At 38.8% G+C, this 23,366-nt stretch overlaps 1 protein-coding gene across 4 annotated transcripts in view; it reads right to left on the reverse strand.

Annotated features, from left to right (window-relative positions):
• Positions 1–2,297: 2,297 nt before the first annotated feature.
• The window catches only part of LOC308640237 (solute carrier family 28 member 3-like), a 110,815-nt gene continuing 89,746 nt past the window's right edge, over positions 2,298–23,366 (reverse strand). For 2 of the 4 annotated variants that reach the window (XM_081278459.1, XM_081278458.1), the window contains exons 10-20: positions 23,140–23,220; positions 19,708–19,788; positions 17,650–17,775; positions 15,094–15,224; positions 12,673–12,841; positions 11,679–11,876; positions 7,166–7,247; positions 6,262–6,360; positions 5,902–6,022; positions 4,303–4,637; positions 2,298–3,815 (exon numbers count right to left, since the gene is read on the reverse strand). In XM_081278459.1, coding sequence (XP_081134585.1) covers positions 4,511–4,637; positions 5,902–6,022; positions 6,262–6,360; positions 7,166–7,247; positions 11,679–11,876; positions 12,673–12,841; positions 15,094–15,224; positions 17,650–17,775; positions 19,708–19,788; positions 23,140–23,220 — 1,215 coding nt within the window. In that variant the 3' untranslated portion in view covers positions 2,298–3,815; positions 4,303–4,510. The remainder of the gene's footprint in view (positions 3,816–4,302; positions 4,638–5,901; positions 6,023–6,261; positions 6,361–7,165; positions 7,248–11,678; positions 11,877–12,672; positions 12,842–15,093; positions 15,225–17,649; positions 17,776–19,707; positions 19,789–23,139; positions 23,221–23,366) is intronic. The other 2 variants (XM_081278460.1, XM_081278461.1) reach the window with 2 other exon arrangements.

Raw genomic sequence — 23,366 nt, forward strand, 5'->3', positions numbered from 1 at the left:
CGTTGGGATTTTGATTGGCATCGCATTAAACCTGTAGAGAACTTTGGGTAATATCGCCATTTTGATGATGTTAGTTCTGCCTATCCATGAACAGGGTACATTTTTCCATCTTCTGAGATCTTCTGCTATCTCTCTCTTTAGGGTTCTGTAGTTTTCATTGTATAAATCTTTCACCTCTTTTGTTAGGTTGATTCCCAAGTATCTTATTTTCTTTGAGGATATTGTGAATGGAGTGGTTTTCCTCATTTCCATTTCAGAGGTTTTGTTGCTGATATATAGGAATGCCTTTGATTTATGCGTGTTGATTTTATAACCTGCCACTTTGCTGAATTCATTTATTAACTCTAGCAGCTTCTTTGTAGACTCTTTTGGGTCTGTTAAGTATATTATCATGGCATCCACAAATAGCGATAGTTTAATTTCTTCTTTTCCTATTTTTATGCCTTTAATTTCTTTTGTCTGTCTAATTGCTCTGGCTAGTACTTCGAGAACTAAATTGAATAGAAGTGGTGATAGAGGGCATCCCTGTCTTGTTCCAGATTTTAGAGGGAATGCCTTCAGTTTTTCTACGTTTAGGATGATGCTAGCCTGAGGTTTAGCATAGATAGCTTTTACAATGTTGAGGTAAGTTCCTGTTATCCCTAGTCTTTCTAGTGTTTTGAACATAAAGGGATGCTGTACTTTGTCAAATGCTTTTTCTGCATCCATCGAGATGATCATATGTTTCTTGTCTTTAAGTCTATTGATGTGGTGAATAGCATTTATTGATTTCCGTATATTGAACCATCCTTGCATCCCAGGAATGAATCCTACTTGATCATGGTGCACAAGTTTTCTGATATGTTTTTGTATTCGATTCGCCAGAATTTTATTGAGAATTTTTGCATCCAAGTTCATTAGAGATATTGGTCTGTAGTTTTCTTTCTTTGAAGTATCTTTGTCTGGTTTTGGGATTAAAGTGATGTTGGCCTCATAGAATGAATTTGGAAGAGCTCCTTCTTTTTCTATTTCTTGAAATAGCTTGAAAAGTATTGGTATTAATTCTTCTTTGAAGGTTTTGTAGAACTCCGCTGTATACCCATCCAGTCCAGGGCTTTTTTCTCAGCAAGAGAAACAATAAAAGAGGTAAATAGAGAGCCTACATCCTGGGAACAAATTTTTACCCCCCACCCCTCAGATAGAGCCCTAATATCCGGAATGTACAAAGAACTCAAAAAATTAAACAATAAGATAACAAATAACCCAATCAACAAATGGGCCAAGGACCTGAACAGACACTTCTCAGAGGAGGACATACAATCAATCAACAAGTACATGAAAAAATGCTCACCATCTCTAGCAATCAGAGAAATGCAAATCAAAACCACCCTAACATCTCACTCCAGTAAGATTGGCAGTCATTTTGAAGTCAAACAACAATAAGTGTTGGCAGGGATGTGGGGAAAAGGGTACACTTGTACACTGCTGGTGGGGCTGCAAAATGGTGAGGCCAATTTGGAAAGCAGTATGGAGATTCCTGGGAAAGCTGGCTTGGATCCACCATTTGACCCAGCTATTGCCCTTCTCGGACTATTCCCTGAGGACCTTAAAAGAGCGCACTATAGGGATACGGCTGCATCAATGATTATAGTGGCACAATTCACAATAGCTAGACTGTGGAACCAACCTAGATGCCCCTCAATAGGTGAATGGATAAAAAAAATGTGGCATTTATACACAATGGAGTATTATGCAGCACTAAGAAATGACAAAATCATAGAATTTGCAGGGAAATGGATGGCATTAGAGCAGATTATGCTAAGCGAAGCTAGCCAAGCCCTAAAAAACAAATGCCAAATGTCTGCTTTGATATAAAGAGAGCAACTAAGAACAGAACAGGAAGGAAGAGCATGAGGAAAAGACTACAGTAAACAAAGACGAATGGGGGTAGAGAAAGGGAGAGAGAAGGGAAAGCATATGGAAATGGTAGGAGACCTTCAATGATACATAAAATTATAAGAGGTTATGAGGGGTAAGGGGGAGGGAAAAAAAGGGAGAGAATTGAATAACAGCAGAGGAGGTAGAGAGGGAAGATGGGAGGGGAGGGGAGGGGAGGGGGGATACTAGGGGATAGGAAAGGTAGCAGAATACAACAGTCACTAATATGGCATTATGTAAAAATGTGAATATGTAACAGATGTGATTCTGCAATTTGTATTTGGGGTGAAAATGGGAGTTCAAAACCCAATTTGAGTCAAATGTCTGAAAGATGATATATCATGAGCTATGTAATGTTTTAAATAATCAATAAAAAAAATCTGGACACCCTAGGGAGAAGGGAAGGATAAAGTTAGAAGTATAAATAACTTGCAGGAATGTCCATGTTTATTGCCAAATAAAAAGAAGGAAATTAAAGATAATGTGTAAATAGACTCATTCCACTTGTTCACCAACAATAAATCCCCCGCATTGTAATAAACCATTTGTTTAAGCAAGGAGAAAGGTGTGCACAGTGAAAGCCTGGGGGTGTGGTACTGGCAGAAGAGCCAGGTAAACAGGGTGGGGAGAAATATGTTTAGCTATGTTTATACAATCTTCATTTTTTATTAAAGATTACTAATTTTACAATTTGAAATGACAAACAATAATAAAAAGAGTAGCAATTATGTAAAAAAAAACAAGTTTAGAGAAGAGTTACAAATATTTAAAGAATAGTAATGACAAAAGATTTTCTAATTCTTTTTAACTCTTTGGATTCTTCTATTCCATTTCATTCCTGAGGCTCTCTAATAGCCAACCAATTTTTAAACTCTATCTTTTGTCATTACATAGCCATAGCTGAGAAAGGAGAACCAACATGTGAATTATTGGCAGTTTTGACATATTGTCCTATGTTATAATGAAGCCTGAAACCAAAAAGACATGCAAATATATTTTCCTAAAATAAAGTGTAAAGACTGAAAGGGCATATTGGAACCGAAGAAAAATGGATACAATTAAAAAATTAGAAATATTTTGGTATATTTACCAAAATATAAAGGATAAAGAGTTCTTTGAGATCACTCCTTCACGTCTAACAACCCAAAACCAAAAGAACAGCAAAACAACACAACAGTTTACTCATGATCTTTTAAAAAAAATAAAAACTCCTGTGCATGAACAGATGAAAAAAAAAAAAAGAAACAAATTGCTTAAGGTATCAGAACTTTGTCACATTCAGAGTCTCTTCTCTGTGAGTCACTTTTTGACTCAGAGGCATTGGTGTTTTCTCACACAATGTGTTCTTTGGAATATTAAGAGCATCAGTGATGAGCATGTCATTAAAGGAAACCACCATCATCTCTGACATTTTCTGAGACCCAGTTAGCAAGTTTGATGTTGACACCTCTCTGGTCAATGGAAATATTAATGAAGTTGTTCAGATCTGAACAAGAACTTATTTTTCTTCTTGATTAGTCCTTATATGGCTTTTTTTGAATGAAGATTGCTTTCCAGTCTTGTCACCAGGAATATTACTAAATTTGCACATGAATAGGCCTACCATTCTGTCCTGTAACAAGTTGACTCCTTGAAGGAAGAATAGATATCATGTACTCTGTAGTATCATATTATTCTTGTAAAATACTCACCATCCTTCTCTTTGATAGGATAATTCATGTATGGTCACAGACATTATATTTCCCATAGGACTTCTTCTGGGTAATGGAATATAGGGCAAGTGAATGGTGTCACTTCCACTAGCAGAAATTTTAAGAACCATCATGTTATCCCTACCTTTCTTTTCCCTCTCTAATACCAGCATGCCCCACACAAAGGCTGCTTCTTTAGCCTGCATCCTGGAAATTAAGAAAATATAGATTAAGCCAAAATTGACCATTACAAACATAATATGAGTAAAAGATAAATTTAGCTACAAGTTATTGTGATTGTTTGTTACTGCAGTATAACTTAACTTAAACTGATTGATACAACTCTCCAAGATTACAGAATTTAAATCCTTATTCTGGTATGGTCTACATGCTTTTCTGAAGAACTCTGGAATAGGTAGGACCTCTGGATGGTAGACAATCAGTAGGTGTTTGCTGATCAGCCTTCCTTTTGGGTGAAATTCAAGTTCAAATTATTTCAAGGAAGTTAGGGTGAATGCAGAGTGATGTCACCTGAGATGTGTTTAAAACAAGTCACTCTGGGCCCATTTAGCATACTAAGAAGATGTGGCTGAGTCACAGCCGTGTTGTTGAGAGCTACTGTTTAAATCTGTATTGTCATGAAATATCTTAAAAATGTAAGGTTAGAAGACATTGTTGAGAGTGGAGATGATACCTCAGTTGGAGACATCATAGTAGGTCACAATGTGGAGAAGGTGCGTTGGGGAGGGAAGGGAAGCAGGGAGATGTTATAGCTCTGGAAGGTTCACTCTTAATTTTTCTTCTTTCCTTGCAATTAAACTTGATTCCATGATTAAATTTATTAATCTGTAGACAATAGCTCAACATCTTCACTCAGAGTTCCAATGGGGAAGTGGTAGAATTCAAAATGTGTCAGGGATCCAACTGCAGTTCAGTGTTGGTAGATTCAACAATTTGCAGCAGCCCTTCACAAAGTACAGGTTGTAGTTTCCTCCTGGGATGACCTCACCAGGCTCCTTAGCAGTAGTGCTGGTGGAAAGTAGAATGAAACCGTTAGTTGAGCCTTGTACAGCAGAAACAATGGGTGAGCAGAAGGTGACACATTAAAAATGTCACAGGAATGGAGCACTGTGGTGCACCCTTCTTGCATGCCAGAAACTCAGGGGAATAAGTTTGAAGCCAGCTTCAGCAACTTAGTGAGACTCTCAACAGCTTAGTGAGACCCTGTCTCAAAATAAAAAATAGAAAGGTCTGGGGATATAGCTCAGTGGTAAGGCACCCCTGGTACCCACAAACCACGCCCCCTGCCAAAAAAAAAAAAAAAAAAGCAAGGCACAGGGCAGAAAGCTGATTTTTTCCCCCCTCACATTCTGGTTAGGATGAGTTAAAGACAGTTACAGACAGGAATGGGGGAATTAATTTTGGCTCTCAAATTCTGTGTGACTTCAAGGATTTTTCCTATTTACCAGAAGAAGCAGAGATAGAATCAATCTTTGTAACGCACCTGCACATAAAAGAGAGCTGATGGGATGGTGGGGATACTGATTTTGTGAGAAGAAACCATACAAGGTGGAAATGGCTGCATGGGTCCCTGGTGGCCTCTTATCCACTATAGTCTATCACCATGTTGTCAGATGGATAGTCTTGATCCCCTTATAAGGGAGGCAGTAGCAGGTGGAGCATGGGTGGATGGGCATGAATTATCTTTGTGGGTAGATGGGCATGAATTATCTTGGTTGTGCTGGCACTAATTTTCCTTGAGTGGACATAACCTCCCTAAGCCTCTGCTATATCAAATGCAAAAAAAGAAAAAAAAAGTAATAGTGCTCAACATACAGTGATTGCAAGTTGTAAGTGACATAATTCATACGAAGTGACAGATGTATAGCTGGGTACATAGTAAATACTTGAGCAGTACTACTGAGAATTTTAGTTCCTAGTCTTATCTGAGAAAAGTCAAAGTGAAACGTTGATATAATTGATGTTCAGTCTTATGTTAAAATAAGAGTTATAAAAGTAAGTGGAAGTCTTAAGATTGATTTGACTATTAATAAGCAAGTACAGAGAAGTTATAATCAAGAGTACAACACCTAAGGAGACTAGCACAGGAGTGGAAAGGAGGAGGAAAGGGGAAGGGAAAATATTGGGAGTGAAATCGACCAGATTATATTGTTATAATGTGTGTGTATACAAATACATAAAAATGAATTCTACTCATGTATAATGGCAGTGTACCTATAACAACATAAAAATAAAAGAAAAATAGTTTCATTAAAAACAAAAATTGTAATACCTGCTCAACAGACTTTGGCAACAAGACACCACTGTGGTTGCATTGCCAGGTAAACTGGAGCTGAAGGCATTCTCTAAAATGTGATGGCAGTTGATGTCCTCCGGGGTGCCAGAGAGTATGCCTAGAAGTGGAACAGAGTGCATTTATTTTCATAATTAGTGAAGTCACCGAACTCTCCTTCTGTTCTAAGCTTCTCCCTAGCCGCCTCCACACCACACCTTTAAATTTACAATGAGCTTAATGGCAGCTCTGACTCTCAGCTTTCTGCAGCAGCATATGCTGCATATAAGGATTGGAGACCTTGCTTTCCCGAAAGCTGCCTTCCGTGGGCACCCAGGACACAAGGACAGGATGTAGTACCTGCGACGCAGGCTGTCATGAAGCAAGCAACGGTCCCTGAGATCAGAGCTCTTACTGATCCAGCGACGATGTCCCGCTTTCTGCTAGGAGCTAGAGAGGCTGGGAGACATGAAAGGAGCTGTTTGAGATTAATGTTGATTCTACTGGTTAGAAATCCAAATTTGTAGACTCTAAAAAGTGTTCTGATATTGGAGTTTCAGGTCAGCTGGAAAGAAACAAGTCCTTAGTTTTATCCAAAGGGCTCAGAGAGCATGGAGAGCATGGCAAATCTAAGGGGATGCATGGAGGGATCGATTGATGAGATGGTCTGAGATGGTGACTCAACTGTCACCAACTATTTCCATGCCTGTGGGAGACATCACTCATAAATCACAGCATTTTCCCACCAATCTTTGATTGGTCCCCAGAATCCTTCTGCAGGGAGGTATTATAAATTCATACATAATGGTACACGCCAGTAATCCTAGCTACTCAGGAGGCTGATGCAGGAGGATAACAACTGTGAGACCATCCCGGACAAGTTAGCAAGGCTGTGTCTCAAAGCAAAAAAAATGAAAGGGCTGGGGGTATGGCTCAGTGGTAGAGTAACCCTGGGTTCAATCCCCAACAAAACAAAATAAAAATCAATCAATCAATCTACTGGTGTTAGTATACAAGTGAAACTTCTGTGTTACTTTGGGTTGGGAGAGGCATCTGTAAGTTTGAGGATAATGTTTCTGAGGTTAGTTTGGGTTTACACAGGAAATCTATCTTGTAGAGTGGGGATAAAAAATAGACCCCAGAGGATTTTCTACTATCGAGGGTAACTTTTCTCCTGACATGAATAAGATGTGAGATGGATTGAGATGGAGATCCAAAGTATGTTTATGTTACATCTGTTGTAGAAGAATATCTTTTCACTTACTGAGTCCACCGATCACTATTCCTAGGGAACCAATGTTGGCAAACCCACAGAGGGCATAAGTGGCAATTGTCTCGGAACGAATCTGCAAGCAAGCATAAACACCATTGGATCCATGATCTGACCCAGCCTAAGAAACATCCCAACTTGGCTTTATATTTTGACTACAGATTTGATATTAACACATACATGCACAGCATATAGTGGCAAATACCCATTGTTTCCTAGGCAGTTTTTACCACCTCCCCTTGAATTTTTTTTTAATATATATATATTTTTTTAACGAGAGAGTGAGAGAGAGGGGGACAGAGAGAGAGAATTTTAACATTTATTTATTCTTAGTTCTCGGCGGACACAACATCTTTGTTGGTATGTGGTGCTGAGGATTGAACCCGGGCCACACGCCTGCCAGGCGGGCGCGCTACCGCTTGAGCCACATCGCCAGCCCTCCCCTTGAATTTTGAGAGAGGGTGAAGAGGGCCATGTAGATTCAAGAAATGCTCTACAATGGACATTGAATTGGTGGCCTTGGTTTCTAAAAATGCTACTTCCTGCTCATTGGTAATTTCCAATATTCCATAGGACCTGGCCACCTGCTACAATGTGCCAGGTGTAGTACTAGTTGGTGGAGATACAAAATTGGCCCCAGAAAATATTCACATTACATTTATTTTACAAAGAACTTAGTCAAAATATATAAAGAACTGCTATTACTCGATAAGAAGACAAATACCCAAGGAAAAATGGGTGGAGAGGTTTGGATACTTCACAAAAGGTGCAAATGAACAAGAAGCTCATGAAAAGGTGCTCAACATCATTAGCCACCAGGGAAATGCAAATGAAAAACAATGAGATACCACTATACATTTACTAAAATGGCTAAAGTTTAAAAAGACTGACACCACGAAGTATGGCAAAATTACAATGCAACGGAAACTCGTGTATTGCTGGTAGGAACGCAAAAGGACACAGCCATGCTGTTTTATGGCAGATTCTCATCAAGTTAATACATGCTGCCTGTATGAACCCGCAATTTTCCTAAGAGAATTATAAAAACACATGACCCCCCAAACACTGTACATGAATATTTATAACAGCTTTACTCTTAATAGCCCCACACTTAAAACAACTCAAATGTCCTTCATTAGGAAAATGGACACAGTATGAATATCTATAAAATAAAATGCTGCTCTGCAAGAAAAAGAAAATGGAAGTAATATATACAACAACATGAATGCTGAATGCTATTGAAAGACAAAAGTAATCGACAGTGAAAGAAAGATCATTGGTTGCCTGGGACGAGGTCTTCATGGGGTTGTTGACTACAAAGGGCCTAGAGGAAAATTAAAAAATAATATTAGTAAAAGAGAAATTCTCATATATCACAGGGGCTTCCGTCTAGTCTGGCCACAGTGTGTGCTTCCCTTTCTTTCTCAGTTCTGGTCATACCATGGACATGTTTGGATGCCCATTTGGAAGCAAGAGAAGGAAGAAAGGTACCTACATCATTGGGACAATAATTTTTTTCCAATATCCTAAAACATCTATGATTTGGTTCAAAGAACAAATCAAACATGCTACATTCACTAGTAATACTTTATTTTTTTCTTGTGCTAACTGGATTTTTAAAACCTCACGCTTAAGATTGAAGTGCTTGTAGTAAGTTTTTGTTGACTGGAAGGCCCCTCTTCTCTCTCATAGTTTCTGAGAACTTCTTTGTTATTTTCAAACAGTGTGCAAACAGCAGGGAGGAAAAATAATATTGAGTATTTGCACAGTCTACTGTTCCTGGAAAAGCTCATCCTGGTTCGCTGCTCTTTCTAGTGCTTTTCATTTAGTTCAATTGGCTTCAAAAGAGCCATGCTTATTAAGAGACTGTGAGTAGGGAGATGGCATGAAGGACTTATGACTCTTCTTTTCCCTGTCTGGGGATTGTAGGGCAAAGGGATACACAGATGTGGCCAAGTATGGTTTTATAAGAAGAGGAAAGGGAGGTTGGGATGATTTGATTTGGCCTTTGTCCACCTACGTGAAAGATTACATAATGGAAAAGGATGTACTGCACTACAAAATTCACGCTACAGCTCTCCTTGAGAGCAAGCAAAGATGCTACACATACAAGACAGCCACCATGGCACTACTTCTAATAGCAAATTGCTAAGTGTTCATCAGCAAGGGCCTGATTAAATGAATTACAATGTCTGTGCAATAGAATACTGTCACAGGCACTGATATAGAAAGTTTTCCAAGATATGCTACTGAGCACAAAAAGCAAGGTTAAGAACAGTGAGCACATTATGCTCAAGGGAGAAGAACTGGGTGGTAGGGAGTTTGCCTTTAACCTCTACAACTTTTTGGAGATTTTAAATTCTAAATGATGTTATATACTAAGATATAAACAAACATGCAAAGTATTATCTTTAGGAAAGAGAAAATGATGGAGCAATAAATGTCTCCTTCTCTGTGTATGGGTGCCACATCTATATGTTGACTTCTTACCTTAGATGGAGGTTGACAGTGGGTGTGATTCAATGGATATCACTGGGGATTTGAACATAGCATGCTTCAGTCACATGTCATATTTTCTAAAATGTTGTCGGAACATACTTCACCCCTTGTTGGTTGGTAAGCAAAAATTGCTGGGGATCTTCTCACCATTGCTGATTTATAATCAGAAATCTGGAGTAACAAAATGCTGCTCCCATCATGACAGCAATGAATGACAGAGGCCACTGAGCTCATATCTCCCTATGTGCTCTGTGTGCCTACCTTCGTCTGGGCTCACCCCCAAACCCAAATCAGTGCTACAGTTCTGTCTCCATTTTCTTAACAGCCTTTTCACAAAGCTGCTTAGCATTGCCAGAACTGGCAGCTCACTTTTCTCATTAGCAAAACTATTTTCTGCTGGCAACTGACAGTTGGGGATAGGAAACATTTCACTTAATTTAGCTTATTGTTTACTTTTGGCAGGAAAACCACTGGTGTAGGTGGCATCCAAACAATGAGGGTAAATGGTCAAGTTTCACTGTGGGGCTCATTGAAGAAAGAACATGTGAGAAACAAAGCCCCTGTCCTATCAGATGTGTGGGTCAAAATGCCCCTGATTGCGAAGTGCAAACAGTGGTCCTGGAGTAGGCTGTTGCTAACTTGTGTAACATGTGGGACACAATTCAATTAGTATGACTGGTCTTTGGGCAGCTGGAAGGGGTGGTGTTGGTGTTGGGGGTGAACAGTCTCAATACTTGGGCAGCCTGCTTTCCCTCCTTTGCCTTTTAAAACCCAATATGGACCTGGGACATTAACTTCAAGTAGGTTATAGAAATGGTGGTGGTCAGAAATATTCACTATTTCCTGTAATGGAAATAGTTTAGTTTACACTATGACAATTCTATTGTTTGGGGGGTAAGAAGTTGGAGATTCAGCTACAAATACAGCCTCATCCAAATTCCTCATCCCACCAAAGTCCAGGCAGACATGAGCATCTCTTTGTAGGCTGTTGCTCTGAAGTTGACATGATTATGAGGCATTTAAATCAAGGTTTTCAGATCATAGACCTGAGTTTTTTCTTCTCTGTCATCCCCCTGGATGTTAATAATGCATCTTACCATCTCTTGATGGTGGCCAGGCACCATTTTGCATTTAGGCAGTTTCTCAGAGCTCATAAAATTCCTTCCCCTGGAAGGAAGAGGGCTTTGTGATCATTAGACTATGGGCTCCATGAGGGTAGGACCTGTTATAATTTGAATCATGAATGACCCCCAAAGTTCCATATGTTAAAGGTTTTGATCCCCAGTTGATGGTGCCTTTGGGAGATGGTGGAGCCTTTAAGAGGTGGGGTTTTGTGGAAGGAATCTAGGTCATTAAAGGCATGTCTTTGAAGGAGAAATTGGGACCCAACTCCCACCTCTTCCTCTCTTTTTGCTTCTTGGCTCCCATGAGGTGAACAGATCTCCAAAGCTATATACTTTTCTCATGATATACTACAGGCCCAAAAGCAATGAGACCAACAGACTATGGATTGAAACCTCTGAAATCATAAGCCAATATAACACTTTCCTCCTTAGATGTTAATCATCTCAGGTATTTTCCCACAATGATGCAAAACTAACAGAGCAGTGACTTGTTCAGTATTTGGTTTGGTATGGAACATATTACATACAGAAGGCATTCAATAAATACTTTTGACTGATTGGTTTCAGTCTCAGCTCATGTGACTACATGTTTGTGTCTAGTCTTCAAAAGTAAATTATCACTGATATGGATGAGTGTTTCTCTCTCCCCGCTACATAAACACACACACACACACACACACATACATGATTAATTCAATATAGTTGAAAATAATGAAGTGCCATGTACATTATGAACTCCACAAGATTAAGGATTTTTGATTTGTTTTGTTCTCTGGTATAACTCAAGTGCCTGGCATAGTGTCTGATACACAAAGGCACAAGTCACTAGATGACCAATGAATTTAGGTGAAGAAGTACACGGGAAAATCAGACAATTTACTCACTGACATATATTGCTGAGTGCCATTCACAAATTTGGGTCCAGCCTGTTTCCTCAAATTGATCAATTGTGAGAGATGCTCATAAGCCACAAATTCATTGAAGAATGTCTTATAACCTATGAGTCTGCCAACCATAAAGCTGTCTTGCCAATCCACTCCCATCATGAAGGAAAAGGGCATGAAGATGTAGGAGCATATTAGCTGCAAAAACCAGAATATATTTGGTTAGAACAGGCATTTGCTTCTAGTTCTTTTGCCTCATTCTCTCAACAAGATTGTTCCTTAATCCTCTATCTCTTTTAGACACAAGATATCCCCTCACATTCTGTTTCTCACCATTATCTATCAGGAGTTGCTATGTTTTAAATATGGGTTCATCCTTACCAAAACTCCTGTTGAGGTTTGGTCCTCGGTGTAATGCTGCTGAGAGATGGTGGAGCCATCAGATGAATTAATATCTTTCCCAAGAGAGACTGGATTAGTTTTTTCTGATATGTAGTAGTACTCAAGAGAGTATGTTGTTATAAAGTGGGTGAGCTTCTTTGTCTCCCCTCTCCCTCTCTGCATGTGCCCATTTGCCCTTTCTATGTTTCTACTATACAGGGTACAAACAATAGCCCTCACTTGAAGTTGGAAAGATGCAGCCACTTGACCTTGAATTTCTAGCCTTCCAAATGGTGAGATAAAATATACTCTTTTCTTTATAAATTACCCAGACAGGCATCTGTTATTGTAACAGAAAGCAGACTAAGACAGGAGTCAAGGCTGGAATTGGGTCCTTTGAAGCAACCTGGAATCTTAGGGGTGGAATCAGGAGAAAATGACTCTCTGGAGGAAGGAGGGTGGTGGGAGAGGGTGGGGTTGGGAAGATGGGGGAAGCCCGCTGAGGAGCTTCTGCAGTTTGTGAGAGTACACCGCGGGTAGTTAGGGAAGGCTGTACACAAACTGAAACAAGGATAGAAACAAAACAGAAAGCAGAAGCATGGTAGAATTATACCTCGAAACTCAGCTGTGGGTAGTCAAACATGTTTCCAAACCAGGACAGGCCTGAATTCATAAAAGACAACAGGGCCAAGAAGGCAATCAGATTCACAGTGATGTTTGCCACCAGAGGGATAGATGAGGATGCTCCCTGTGTTGCAGCTTCTAGGAGATTCCTTGAATCACTTTATAAAAAGATAGCAATTCCAGAATTACCACAGATGCAGAAATGGCAGAATCAGACCTCATGTGAGTGAGAGGCAAACATTTAGATCTCTATCTTGGTCAAAATACTCATCTGAATCCCATGAAATCATGATGTTGAATATAGGTGGTGAGCATATTGCATCTAAGCATTATCCTTTTTAATATTTTTTTTCATGATGCTGGAGATTGAACTCAGGGCCTCACACATGCTAAATACTTGTGCAATCATTGAGGTACACTTCCAGCCTCAATGTTGCTTTTTAAATTTGGGGCATTTATAATAAAAATTGGAAAATGATTTAAAAGTAGAGGTTTAGAATTATTAATTGAAAGTAGCTATCAGACAATATTTATAAAATATTCATGGTGTACAGAGTAATAATTTTAGAAGGCCTATATAGCTGTCACCTCATTTAAGAAATGGAATGTCCCATCACCTTTTGTTATGGTTTGGATACAAGATGTCCCCTGAAAAGCTCATGTGTTAATGCTGGAATGTTCAGAGGTGAAGTGATTAGATTAGGGGAGCTGTAACCTCATCAGTGGCTTAATCCATTTGATGGATTAATAAGTTGAATGGACTACTGGGTGGTCACTGTAGGTGGGTTGGTAGTATCTGGAGGAAGTAGGATGCTGGAGGCATACCCTTGGGGAAAATAGGTTGTCACTAGTGTCTCTGTTTCCTGGATGCCATGAGCTGAATGTTTTTCCTCCACCAGCCCTTCTGCCATGATGTTCTGCCTCATCTTGGGTCCAGAGCAATAGAGTCTGCTGACCATGGACTAAACGTCTGAAACCAAGAACCCAAAATAATGCTTTCCTTCTCTAAGTTGCTCTTGTCAAGTACTTTGGTATGCCTATGATTCCCCAGTGTGTAATCTTAACCCCTCCCTACTCTTCTAATCTCAGAGGTACCTGCCTCCCTCAATTCTGTTTATCATTCCCTTTCTTTACAATTTTCCCACATGCTTTATCCCTAAATGTTATATCCTACAAATATGCATGCTTGCTAACTTCATAAGTGAAATCATTCGACAGGTTGAATGTCTCTCATCCAAAATGTTTGGGACCAGATGTGTTTTGGATTTTGGAATATTTGCATATACATAATGAGATACCTTGGGGATAAGATCCAAGTCTAAATAAAAAATTAATTTATGTTTCACATATACCTTATACACATGGACTTAAAGTTTTTATGTTATATTTTAAACAATTTTGTGCATGAGACAAAGTTCAATGGTATGGACTTTTTCACTTGTAGTGTCAAAAGTTTTAGATTTTGGATTTTAGAATTTTTGATTAGGAATGCTTAACCTTTACTGTATTCTTCAGCAACTTTGCTTTTCCACTCACGATTATGACTTGACTTCCCTACAAATAAGGGATGACTCTTAGACACATCATGATCTATGAATTATTATTTAATGAAATACTTTTGAACATTTAAAATCTTATAGTTTTTCCCACCCTTTTTTCTTGCTTTTTCACAGGAAAAAAGAAGATGAACTTTCTTGTTATATAAAGCAACTCCAGAAATGCTCATCCTATGGCTTTCTAACAACGTTAAACAAAAGCTCAATGAACACTATGCTGTATTTACAATAAAATATATCTATGATGAACAGTTAAAGAAATGCATTGGCATTCAGGTATTTAGAAAGGTTTTCCTGAAGTGTTGAGAAAGATGTTTTTTGGTAAAGTCTAATCACAGGAAATTAAATCTACTTTAATATCATAATCCACTCTGTGCTTTCTCTTTATCAAATTTTTGCTCTGATTTGAATTTGGACTTCCATGTTCCAACTTGTTAGTTATTGTTATAGTTTGGATCTGGAATGTCCCCAAAGGCTCATGAGTTGGAAGCACAATTCCTAATACAATAAGGTGTTTGCTGGATTGCACCATCAATAGCTGAATGGACCATAAGAAGGTAGGACCTAGTTGGAAGAAATAGGTCACTGGGGGTGTGCCCCATAAGGACTTATCTAACCCTGGGCCATTCCTCTCTTCTCTATTTTCCCTACTGTCATGAGCTGAGCAGCTTTCTTCCACTATGCCCTTCTGCCATGTTTCTGCCTTGGAGTCAGGTGACCATGGACTGAATCCTCTGAAACTGTGAGCCAAAATAAACTTTTCCTCTTCTAAGTTGTTCTTGTCAGGTATTTTGATCATAGCAAATGAAAACCCGACTAACGCAGTCATTGATTAGGTAACATGTCCCACTTACCCAACTTCCATTTTCATGGCATTCTTGAGGGTTATTTTAGATTTTTCTGTCTCAGGCCAAAAGAGTTTAGCAACAGCCAGTGATGCAGGTGCTGACATAACTGATGCTGTTAATAAGTGGGTGGATGAAACCTGCAATTTCAGAAGAAAGCAAGCAAACAAGCTGAGCTTTATTCTTGATTCAGAAAAGTGATTCAAAAGCCTTATAGGGAAGAGATGGAACAGGAGTCAATTCTATGCCAGAAAGCAATGCTTCTTTGGAGGTTTGGAAGAGCAGCTTTTGTCAATGAGCCAAGCCATGGCATCACCCTGAGAGTCAGAGGGACAGAGAAGAGATTCAAGTTAATTGGCCACACTCTTGGAGGAAAAGCACAAAGCCTAAATCTGATAATTTCAGAAGATTAGTAATAATGAATTTTAAGAACCCTCAAAGAAGACTCCTCAGCCTCTATGTTGTCTTTTTAAATGCCCATATAGTCCCTATATCCTATATTTCATTACATCATCAATTTAGATGGGTTATCTGGGGTGGACTGGCATGGAGACAGGATTCCTAATCTATGTAAAGGAATGATATTCCCCCTCTCCACCTTCCTTTTGCTCTCCTGGAATCCTTTGTGTCTTTACACAATATGCTTTTATCCAGAGTCCCTTTGATTCTGGAAATTATTTCTGTTTTCCTCATGACAAGTTTACTCTTTGTCCTTCCCACTCCACATACTTGACATTGTTTCTGGATTCTCTTCTCTACATTTTCAGAATCCCATATCCAGTGTCTCCCTCTGCATTCCTATAACACCTATCCCATTATTTTCAAGTTAAAGATGGAGTTTCATTTTTAATAGTTTTTTGTGCATTAAATTTTTACAGAAAAGTGGGATTCATTGTGATATGTTCGCACATGCACATAACGTGATGATCAGTCTCGTTCCCCAAGACCTCTCCTTTCCCTCCATTTCTTCCTCCCCCTGATCCTCTTCCTCCCCCATCCCCTCCATCTATTCTACAGGTCTTCCTTCTATTGTTATTATTTTTAAATTAGTGCACTATAATCATACATAACGTAGGTTTCATTGTGGTATATTTGTAGATGGGCATGACATAATTTGACTTCATTCCCTAGTACCTTCCCTTGCCCTTTACTTCTCTTGCCCTCTATTCCATTGGTCTCTCTTCATTTTCATGAGAGCCTTATTTATTGATTTATTTTCTCTGTATCTTCCACATATGAAAGAAAACATTCAATCCTTGACTTTCTGAGTCTGACTTATTTCACTTATCATGATATTCTCCGGTTTCATACATTTACCAGCAAATTACACAATTTCATTTTTCTTTATGGCTGAGTAGAACTCCATTGTGAGTGATATATATATATATCATCTGTTGATGGGTACCCAGGATGGTTCTATAACTTGGCTATTGTGATTTGCATTGCCATAAACATTGTATGCATATAGCACTATAACATTCTGATTTCAGTTCTTTCAGATAAATACCAAGGAATGGGAGAGCTGACCTGGCCCATTTTTAAAGGCAGCATTCCCACAGTAGGGGCAGAGTGAATAATCTAGGGATCCATTCATACTGCTTATCTCTAATATATCCTTCCCTCTTTTCTGCTTCCTTCTTTCTACTAGTTGGCTGTCCCCAGCTTGAATGAAGAACCTGGAATGAAACTCACTTGTCTTGCAAGAGATCCTAGTCACCTGAATCACAGAGTATTTCCTATACAATTAGGTTTCTCTGCCAAGGTCTATGTCAATGTGTGGCTTATCAGCCTATGCACAGAGCACATATATTGGCTATCACAGCATTCTCCAGACCTACACCATAGGCCACCAGTTCAAACATGGCTTTCAGTTGAAATCTGAGAAGTTTTAAAAATACTAGTAAATACCAAAAAATACCAAAAAAATTTTACATAAAAGTGGGCTATGGGCCTGGGAATTAGGGTCTTTGAAAATTTATAGGTGATTCTAATGTGTAATAAGGTTTGAGAATAACTGCTGTAGGTCAAGTTTCCAAAAGTCTGTTTTGAAAAGGTCATAGAGTAGATAATTGTGGTTTTGCAGGCCACAACTATGCCAAAGACAAATAAATAGGAGTACCTAGTTTCTAATAAAACTTTATTTATAAACATAAGTTATGCTCTGAATTTGGCCAGTGGTCCATAGTTGGCTGACCCCTGTTAAAATCTTTATTAGTAGAAGTAATAGTTTTTAATTTTTTTAAAAAAGATTTAAACTTCCAGTGAAAGTAACTTCACCATATGATTTCTACTGCTGTGGTTGGAAATAATTCACATTTAGGTGGCAAGAACATGAAAATGAAGACCCCAAACTCCTTGGGGTCACTACATCCAAATGCCAAAGAAAACTGACCAACTTTTGCCATACTACAAAAAAGTCACTCTCTTGGCCTCCTTTTATACTGGCAATGGGAAAGAAAAAAGAAGAGAAAGAAAAGAAAAAAGAAAGGAAAAAAATAAATGAATAACAACAGCAAATAAAGAAGAGGTTGAAGTTTGCATAAGTTAATTCCAAAACAGTCTTACTCCAAAAGAAATGTATGCACCCAAGACGCTTCCAGCAATTGTAGCGAAGCCAGCAGTCATGATGGCATGGAGTTCTGACTTGGTGATATATGGTAAATATGGTCGGACCAGCAATGGAGACTCTGTCTGAAGAAAGTGAAGGGTAATTGGATTAAATGTGACCTTTAAAATTTTAGAGGAGGTGTGTAATCAGCACCACATTTCATTATAAATCCATGTTTCTAAGAGTCAGCCTTGGGCCAACTCCATCAGCATCACTTGAGAATTGTTAGAAATTCAAATTCTCTGACTTATGGAATCAGAGAATTTGAATTTCTAACAAATTAAGCAATTTGTGTTTTTACAAGTCTTCCAAGTAATTATGAGGCATGCTCAAGTTTGAGAACGGCTGCGTGATCTGAGCTCTAGGTCTTTGTCATATACGGTCATGGGTAAACCCTGACATTTGTGAAGCTAGTTATAGGGTGCCTCCACCTAGCCTAGGACTGGATTCTATGAGGACTTGGAGTACATTACTAAGGGCTGACCAAGTAACTGCCCAGTGGTCTGGCTCATGGACTGGGGATTTCTTGTGAGCTGTGACCATTTAGCTTCATCCAGACAGACTCGACCTGTTTCTGAAGACTTCAGAAAAATAGAGACAGGTGTATTAAAAAAAAAATACCAGCAATTACAAAGACAGGTGCCCTTAGGCACTTTTGTAATTGAAACTCAGAGGATCCCTCTCTTATGGGTAGAAAGGAACTGGACAGAGTGTAGACTCAAATCTCATTAAGGAGGACAGCCTGCCTGCCCTGTAGGGCTCTCCATCAATAATAGCTGTGCTTTCAGCATATTAAGTATCAAATTAAGTACTACAGGAGCATGGGTGCAATTTTACAATTTTCTCCCCATTATTTCTAATTGTTATATAAGATTGAATGCATTGAGCCTCAGTTTATAGACTAAATAGGAGTCCAAATACGTGAGCCTTCTTATCCTGCAGGTAGTAGCAATCAACTCAAGATGGTGTCCTAATTAGTCCTAAGAGATTTTATGACTGTAATTATTCTAATTTCAACTCATAGGGGAAAGAAGTATGTTTCATCTATCTCCACTAAAGAGCTCCAGACTGGTGAGCTGGGCTTACCAAGAAGGCTCAATCTGCTTGAAGGAATTGGAGCAGTAGGAAGCCTGGCATTTGGAGCTGTGTTTCACTGGGTCACTCCATTTTTCTGGGCAGTGGTTCTGGCCAATATTCACCCTTGGCTTCGTTGGTGCATGATTCCATTCTCCCTGAAGCTATATATCCTGAGGGATGAGTAGCTTATTACCATTCCTCACTTTTCCACCTCTTAGGAATGCTGCTATTTTGAGGGACATCCTTAGCATCATATTTCTTTGCTTAAATGGATTTTAGGCAAAAGAGCATTTATCCCTGTGATGAATCAAGAAAATGAAATTTGTAGCCCAAAACTATATCTTTAATGAGAAGAAAAAAAACATAAAGGCATTTTTTCTTCACGCTCAGCAAAGACAGAATGTTGGCCAGTTTGGACAAGTTGAGAATGAGAATTATTTATACAGCTGCATGGTTGTTGGCAAAAGGCCTTTGTTGGTTTTCTTTACTGCCACCGGCATTGCAGTGAAGAATACAAGGCTGTCTCTTACATGTTTACAGCTTTAAGACAGTGGAATCCATTTGAGGAGATGAGCTGCTTGTTTCTGAAGAGTCAACCAGAAACCTCAACAATTCAATGAACTCAGAAAAGACTGTAGAGAGAATTTGTATATGAGAAGCCCTATGCTTTAATAAAATATCTCGCCTTTTGTTTTCTTCACAACTTACAGGAACCTAATTCCATACCAGTGTATCTAAACACTTCAGAGGTATCTTTCTTTCTTTCTTTCTTTCTGGAATCTGGGCATTGCCAAAATTAAGGGTTCCTTATTTACATCTTTTTCTCCACACTAAAAGAAATGACAATACCATGGTATTTTCCTATTCTGTGTTTCAGAAAGAGACTATCCATTTAGCAGATGTCTTGTATTGCTTGCTTTCTTGGTATTGCAACTTACTTGTCCAACAAATATATTGCCAGCAGCAACTAGAGACTCAATAGGAGATGAGCCCATAGTAACAAGCATTATCCATCCGACCTAAAAGGAAGAAAGGGACAAAGTTACTGATGAACTGTGTGTATATAACAAAATTCAAAGTGGGGTAAAGTCTTTGAACTGGAGTGAAATATTGAGGCCTTCAATAATCATGGACTGGTTGGTGATGGTTGGTGATCTAGCCCATAGAGCAGGCTGATCAAATCCTCCTGTAAGGGTGGTAAGTCTGAATCATTGTATAGACTTTTGAATATTAGAGAAATGATTTCTACAGATATGCTTTATAAAAGTAATGAGTGATAATTGTTAACACTTATGGTGGGCTTTTCTGCATTCCAGGCACTGTTGTAAGCCCTTGACCTGGGCAACGCATTGAATCTTTACTCTTTGAAGTATGTCCTATACATTATGCCCATTTTAAAGAAGAGGAAACCAAAGTACACAGTAGTTGTTTTGTCAAAGAAAGTGGTTTTGTCAACTATTAAACAGTGAGATTAAACAATGTACATGGTTTATGGATCTACTGTTTGTACTGGCCTTTTGTGATAATTTGAATCTGAAAAGTCCCCCAAAGCCCCATGTGTTAAAGGCTTAGTCTCCAGACTGTATCACTATCAACTGGTGGTGAAAACTTTAAAAGGCCATGCCTGGAGGGAGATCTTAGGTCACTGCCATTGGGAGACATTGTGGAATCTCAGTCAATTCCTTTCCCTTTTCACATTCTGGTCATCAGGTGAGCAGGCATTCCCTGCCCCAAAGCAGCAAGGAAAATCAATCATGGACCGAAACCTCCAAAACTGTGAGCCTAAATAAACCTTTCTTCTATAGAAGTTGATTATCTCAGATATTTATCATAGTAATGGAAAGGTGACTAATAAACCTTTCATGATACCTATCTCAGGATGCTGACTTCCTGTTGAATTCTATTTCCTTTCTTTCCACTTACCTATATGAGTACAGTAATTCTTTCTTTAAAAAACATTTACTTTTTGATATTATTTATTAGCATGGGAAAATGGCTACATCGAATAGTGGTTGAAAAGCAAGATGTAAAATGATGTATAACTTCATTGACAATTATATATAACATTATCTACATGCATTTATGATACAACAAAGACTCTTATGATCATTTTTTAACATATTTGTATTTGTTTTTAAGGCTTTCTCTCTCTTTCTCTGTGAGATTATTTCAAACAAGCACTATATACTTTCTTATTTTAAAAAATTGCTTTATTTTGGTTCTGGTGATTGAACTCATGGCCTTGTGATGCTAAGCAGGGCTTCTACCATTGAGCTGCATCCCTATCCCTTTTTTCTCCTTTTAAAAAAGCAATTATTCCTATGCATTTTCCAAAGATTCTAAGCAGATACATATTATCATCAAATAATATTATTACCAGAACTTTAAAAATTTGGATTCTAAATGTGAGTGCAGTAATTCTGAATATATAAACCAATAATCAGGATATTATCAGTACTGGAGCTCACTGTGATTGCAAATTCTGCTGGTATTCTTATTCTTTCTTTCTCTCTTTCTCCTATCTTTTCTCTTTCTGGTTATATATTTTGATTTATTTACAGGAATCAAAGGAAGGCTGTGTTTGTCCCACAAGCCCTGTGTGCACTGGTCTGCTTCCATGTGCATCCAAACTAGCTTACAAATATCTAGTTTTAAGAGAGGTAAATAGGGAGCCTATATCCTGGGAACAAATCTTTACTCCTCACACTTCAGATAGAGCCCTAATATCCAGAGTATAAAAAGAACTCAAAAAATTAGACAATAAGATAACAAATAACCCAATCAACAAATGGGCCAAGGACCTGAACAGACACTTCTCAGAGGAGGACATACAAGTACATGAAAAAATGCTCACCATCTCTAGCAGTCAGAGAAATGCAAATCAAAACCACCCTAAGATACCATCTCACTCCAGTAAGATTGGCAGCCATTATGAAGTCAAACAACAACAAGTGCTGGCGAGGATGTGGGGAAAAGGGTACACTTGTTCATTGTTGGTGGGACTGCAAATTGGTGCAGCCAATTTGGAAAGCAGTATGGAGATTTCTTGAAAAGCTGGGAATGGAACCACCATTTGACCCAGCTATTCCCCTTCTCGGTCTATTCCCTAAAGACCTAAAAAGAGCATGCTACAGGGACACTGCTACATCGATGTTCATAGCAGCACAATTCACAATAGCAAGACTGTGGAACCAACCTAGATGCCCTTCAGTAGACGAATGGATAAAAAAAAATGTGGCATTTATACACAATGGATTAAAAAATGACAAAATCATAGAATTTGGAGGGAAATGGATGGCATTAGAGCAGATTATGCTAAGTGAAGCTAGCCAATCCCTAAAAAAACAAATGCCAAATGTCTTCTTTGATATAAGGAGAGTAACTAAGAACAGAGTAGGGACGAAGAGCATGAGAAGAAGATTAACATTAAACAGGGATGAGAGGTGGGAGGGAAAGGGAGAGAGAAGAGAAATTGCATGGAAATGGAAGGAGACCCTCAGGGTTATACAAAATTACATACAAGAGGAAGTGAGGGGTAAGGGAAAAATAATACAAGGGGGAGAAATGAATTACAGTAGAGGGGGTAGAGAGAGAAGAGGGGAGGGGAGGGGAGGGGAGGAGGGATAGTAGAGGATAGGAAAGGCAGCAGAATACAACAGACACCAGTATGGCAATTTGTAAATCAATGGAAGTATAACTGATGTGATTCTGCAATCTGTATACAGGGTAAAAATGGGAGTTCATAACCCACTTGAATCAAAGTGTGAAATATGATATATCAAGAACTATGTAATGTTTTGAACAACCAACAATAAAAAAATATCTAGTTTTCTGATCTGACATGAGAGTATAACTCAATTGCTGGAGCAGCACGAATGAGATTAACTCTTACTTAAAAAAAAATGTGTGCTTATAAAACTCCCCCACCCCCAGCGTGAAAAATACTTCGCTTTCTTGCTTTAATTTCTCTAGCAACTCTAAGACGAGGCGTACCTACTTTGGTAACTTTCTAAAGACAAGTTGTCAGTATGTATGAGGCCTAGTGTAGGTAACTGTGAGGAGGGATCAACACCACTTCCCCGTGGCAGGTATTTGACCTCAATTGCTTGGTTAAAGACGTAACTGCTATGGTTTCATGGAGTTATCCAGTGGGTTGTAAATCAAAGCCCTATTAGAAGAACCTGAGATAAAATTCCCCTGATGGGCACATGCAGGATTTGGTGTTTCAATGTAATAACTTTGGTGATGGAGGTGAATATTTGTAGGAAGAGAAAGACACTTTGGAAATGCCTGGATAAAAGGCATTTAAGACTTTGTACCTGAAATAATCAACTCTGCACCTGTCACCTTGTATGCCCCAATCCCAGTACCTTTCTGATGATCCACTGCATCAATCCCATGTAGTATAACATGGACATCACAGTGCTGAAGAAAACCACAATTGGCAGGACCTGGGGATGGGGGAACAGAGTTAGTTATGGGTCAGTGGTGACCCCAATAATATTGCAGATTTACTATTAGGTCTCCTCTCTGCCTCCTCTCTCCATCAGAGACACCATAACAATGCTGGAAATGCCTCTTGAACTGACAACCCTTT

Source organism: Spermophilus citellus, assembly GCF_964194105.1.
Source record: "Spermophilus citellus genome assembly, chromosome: 2".
Classification (NCBI taxonomy): Eukaryota; Metazoa; Chordata; class Mammalia; order Rodentia; family Sciuridae; genus Spermophilus; species Spermophilus citellus.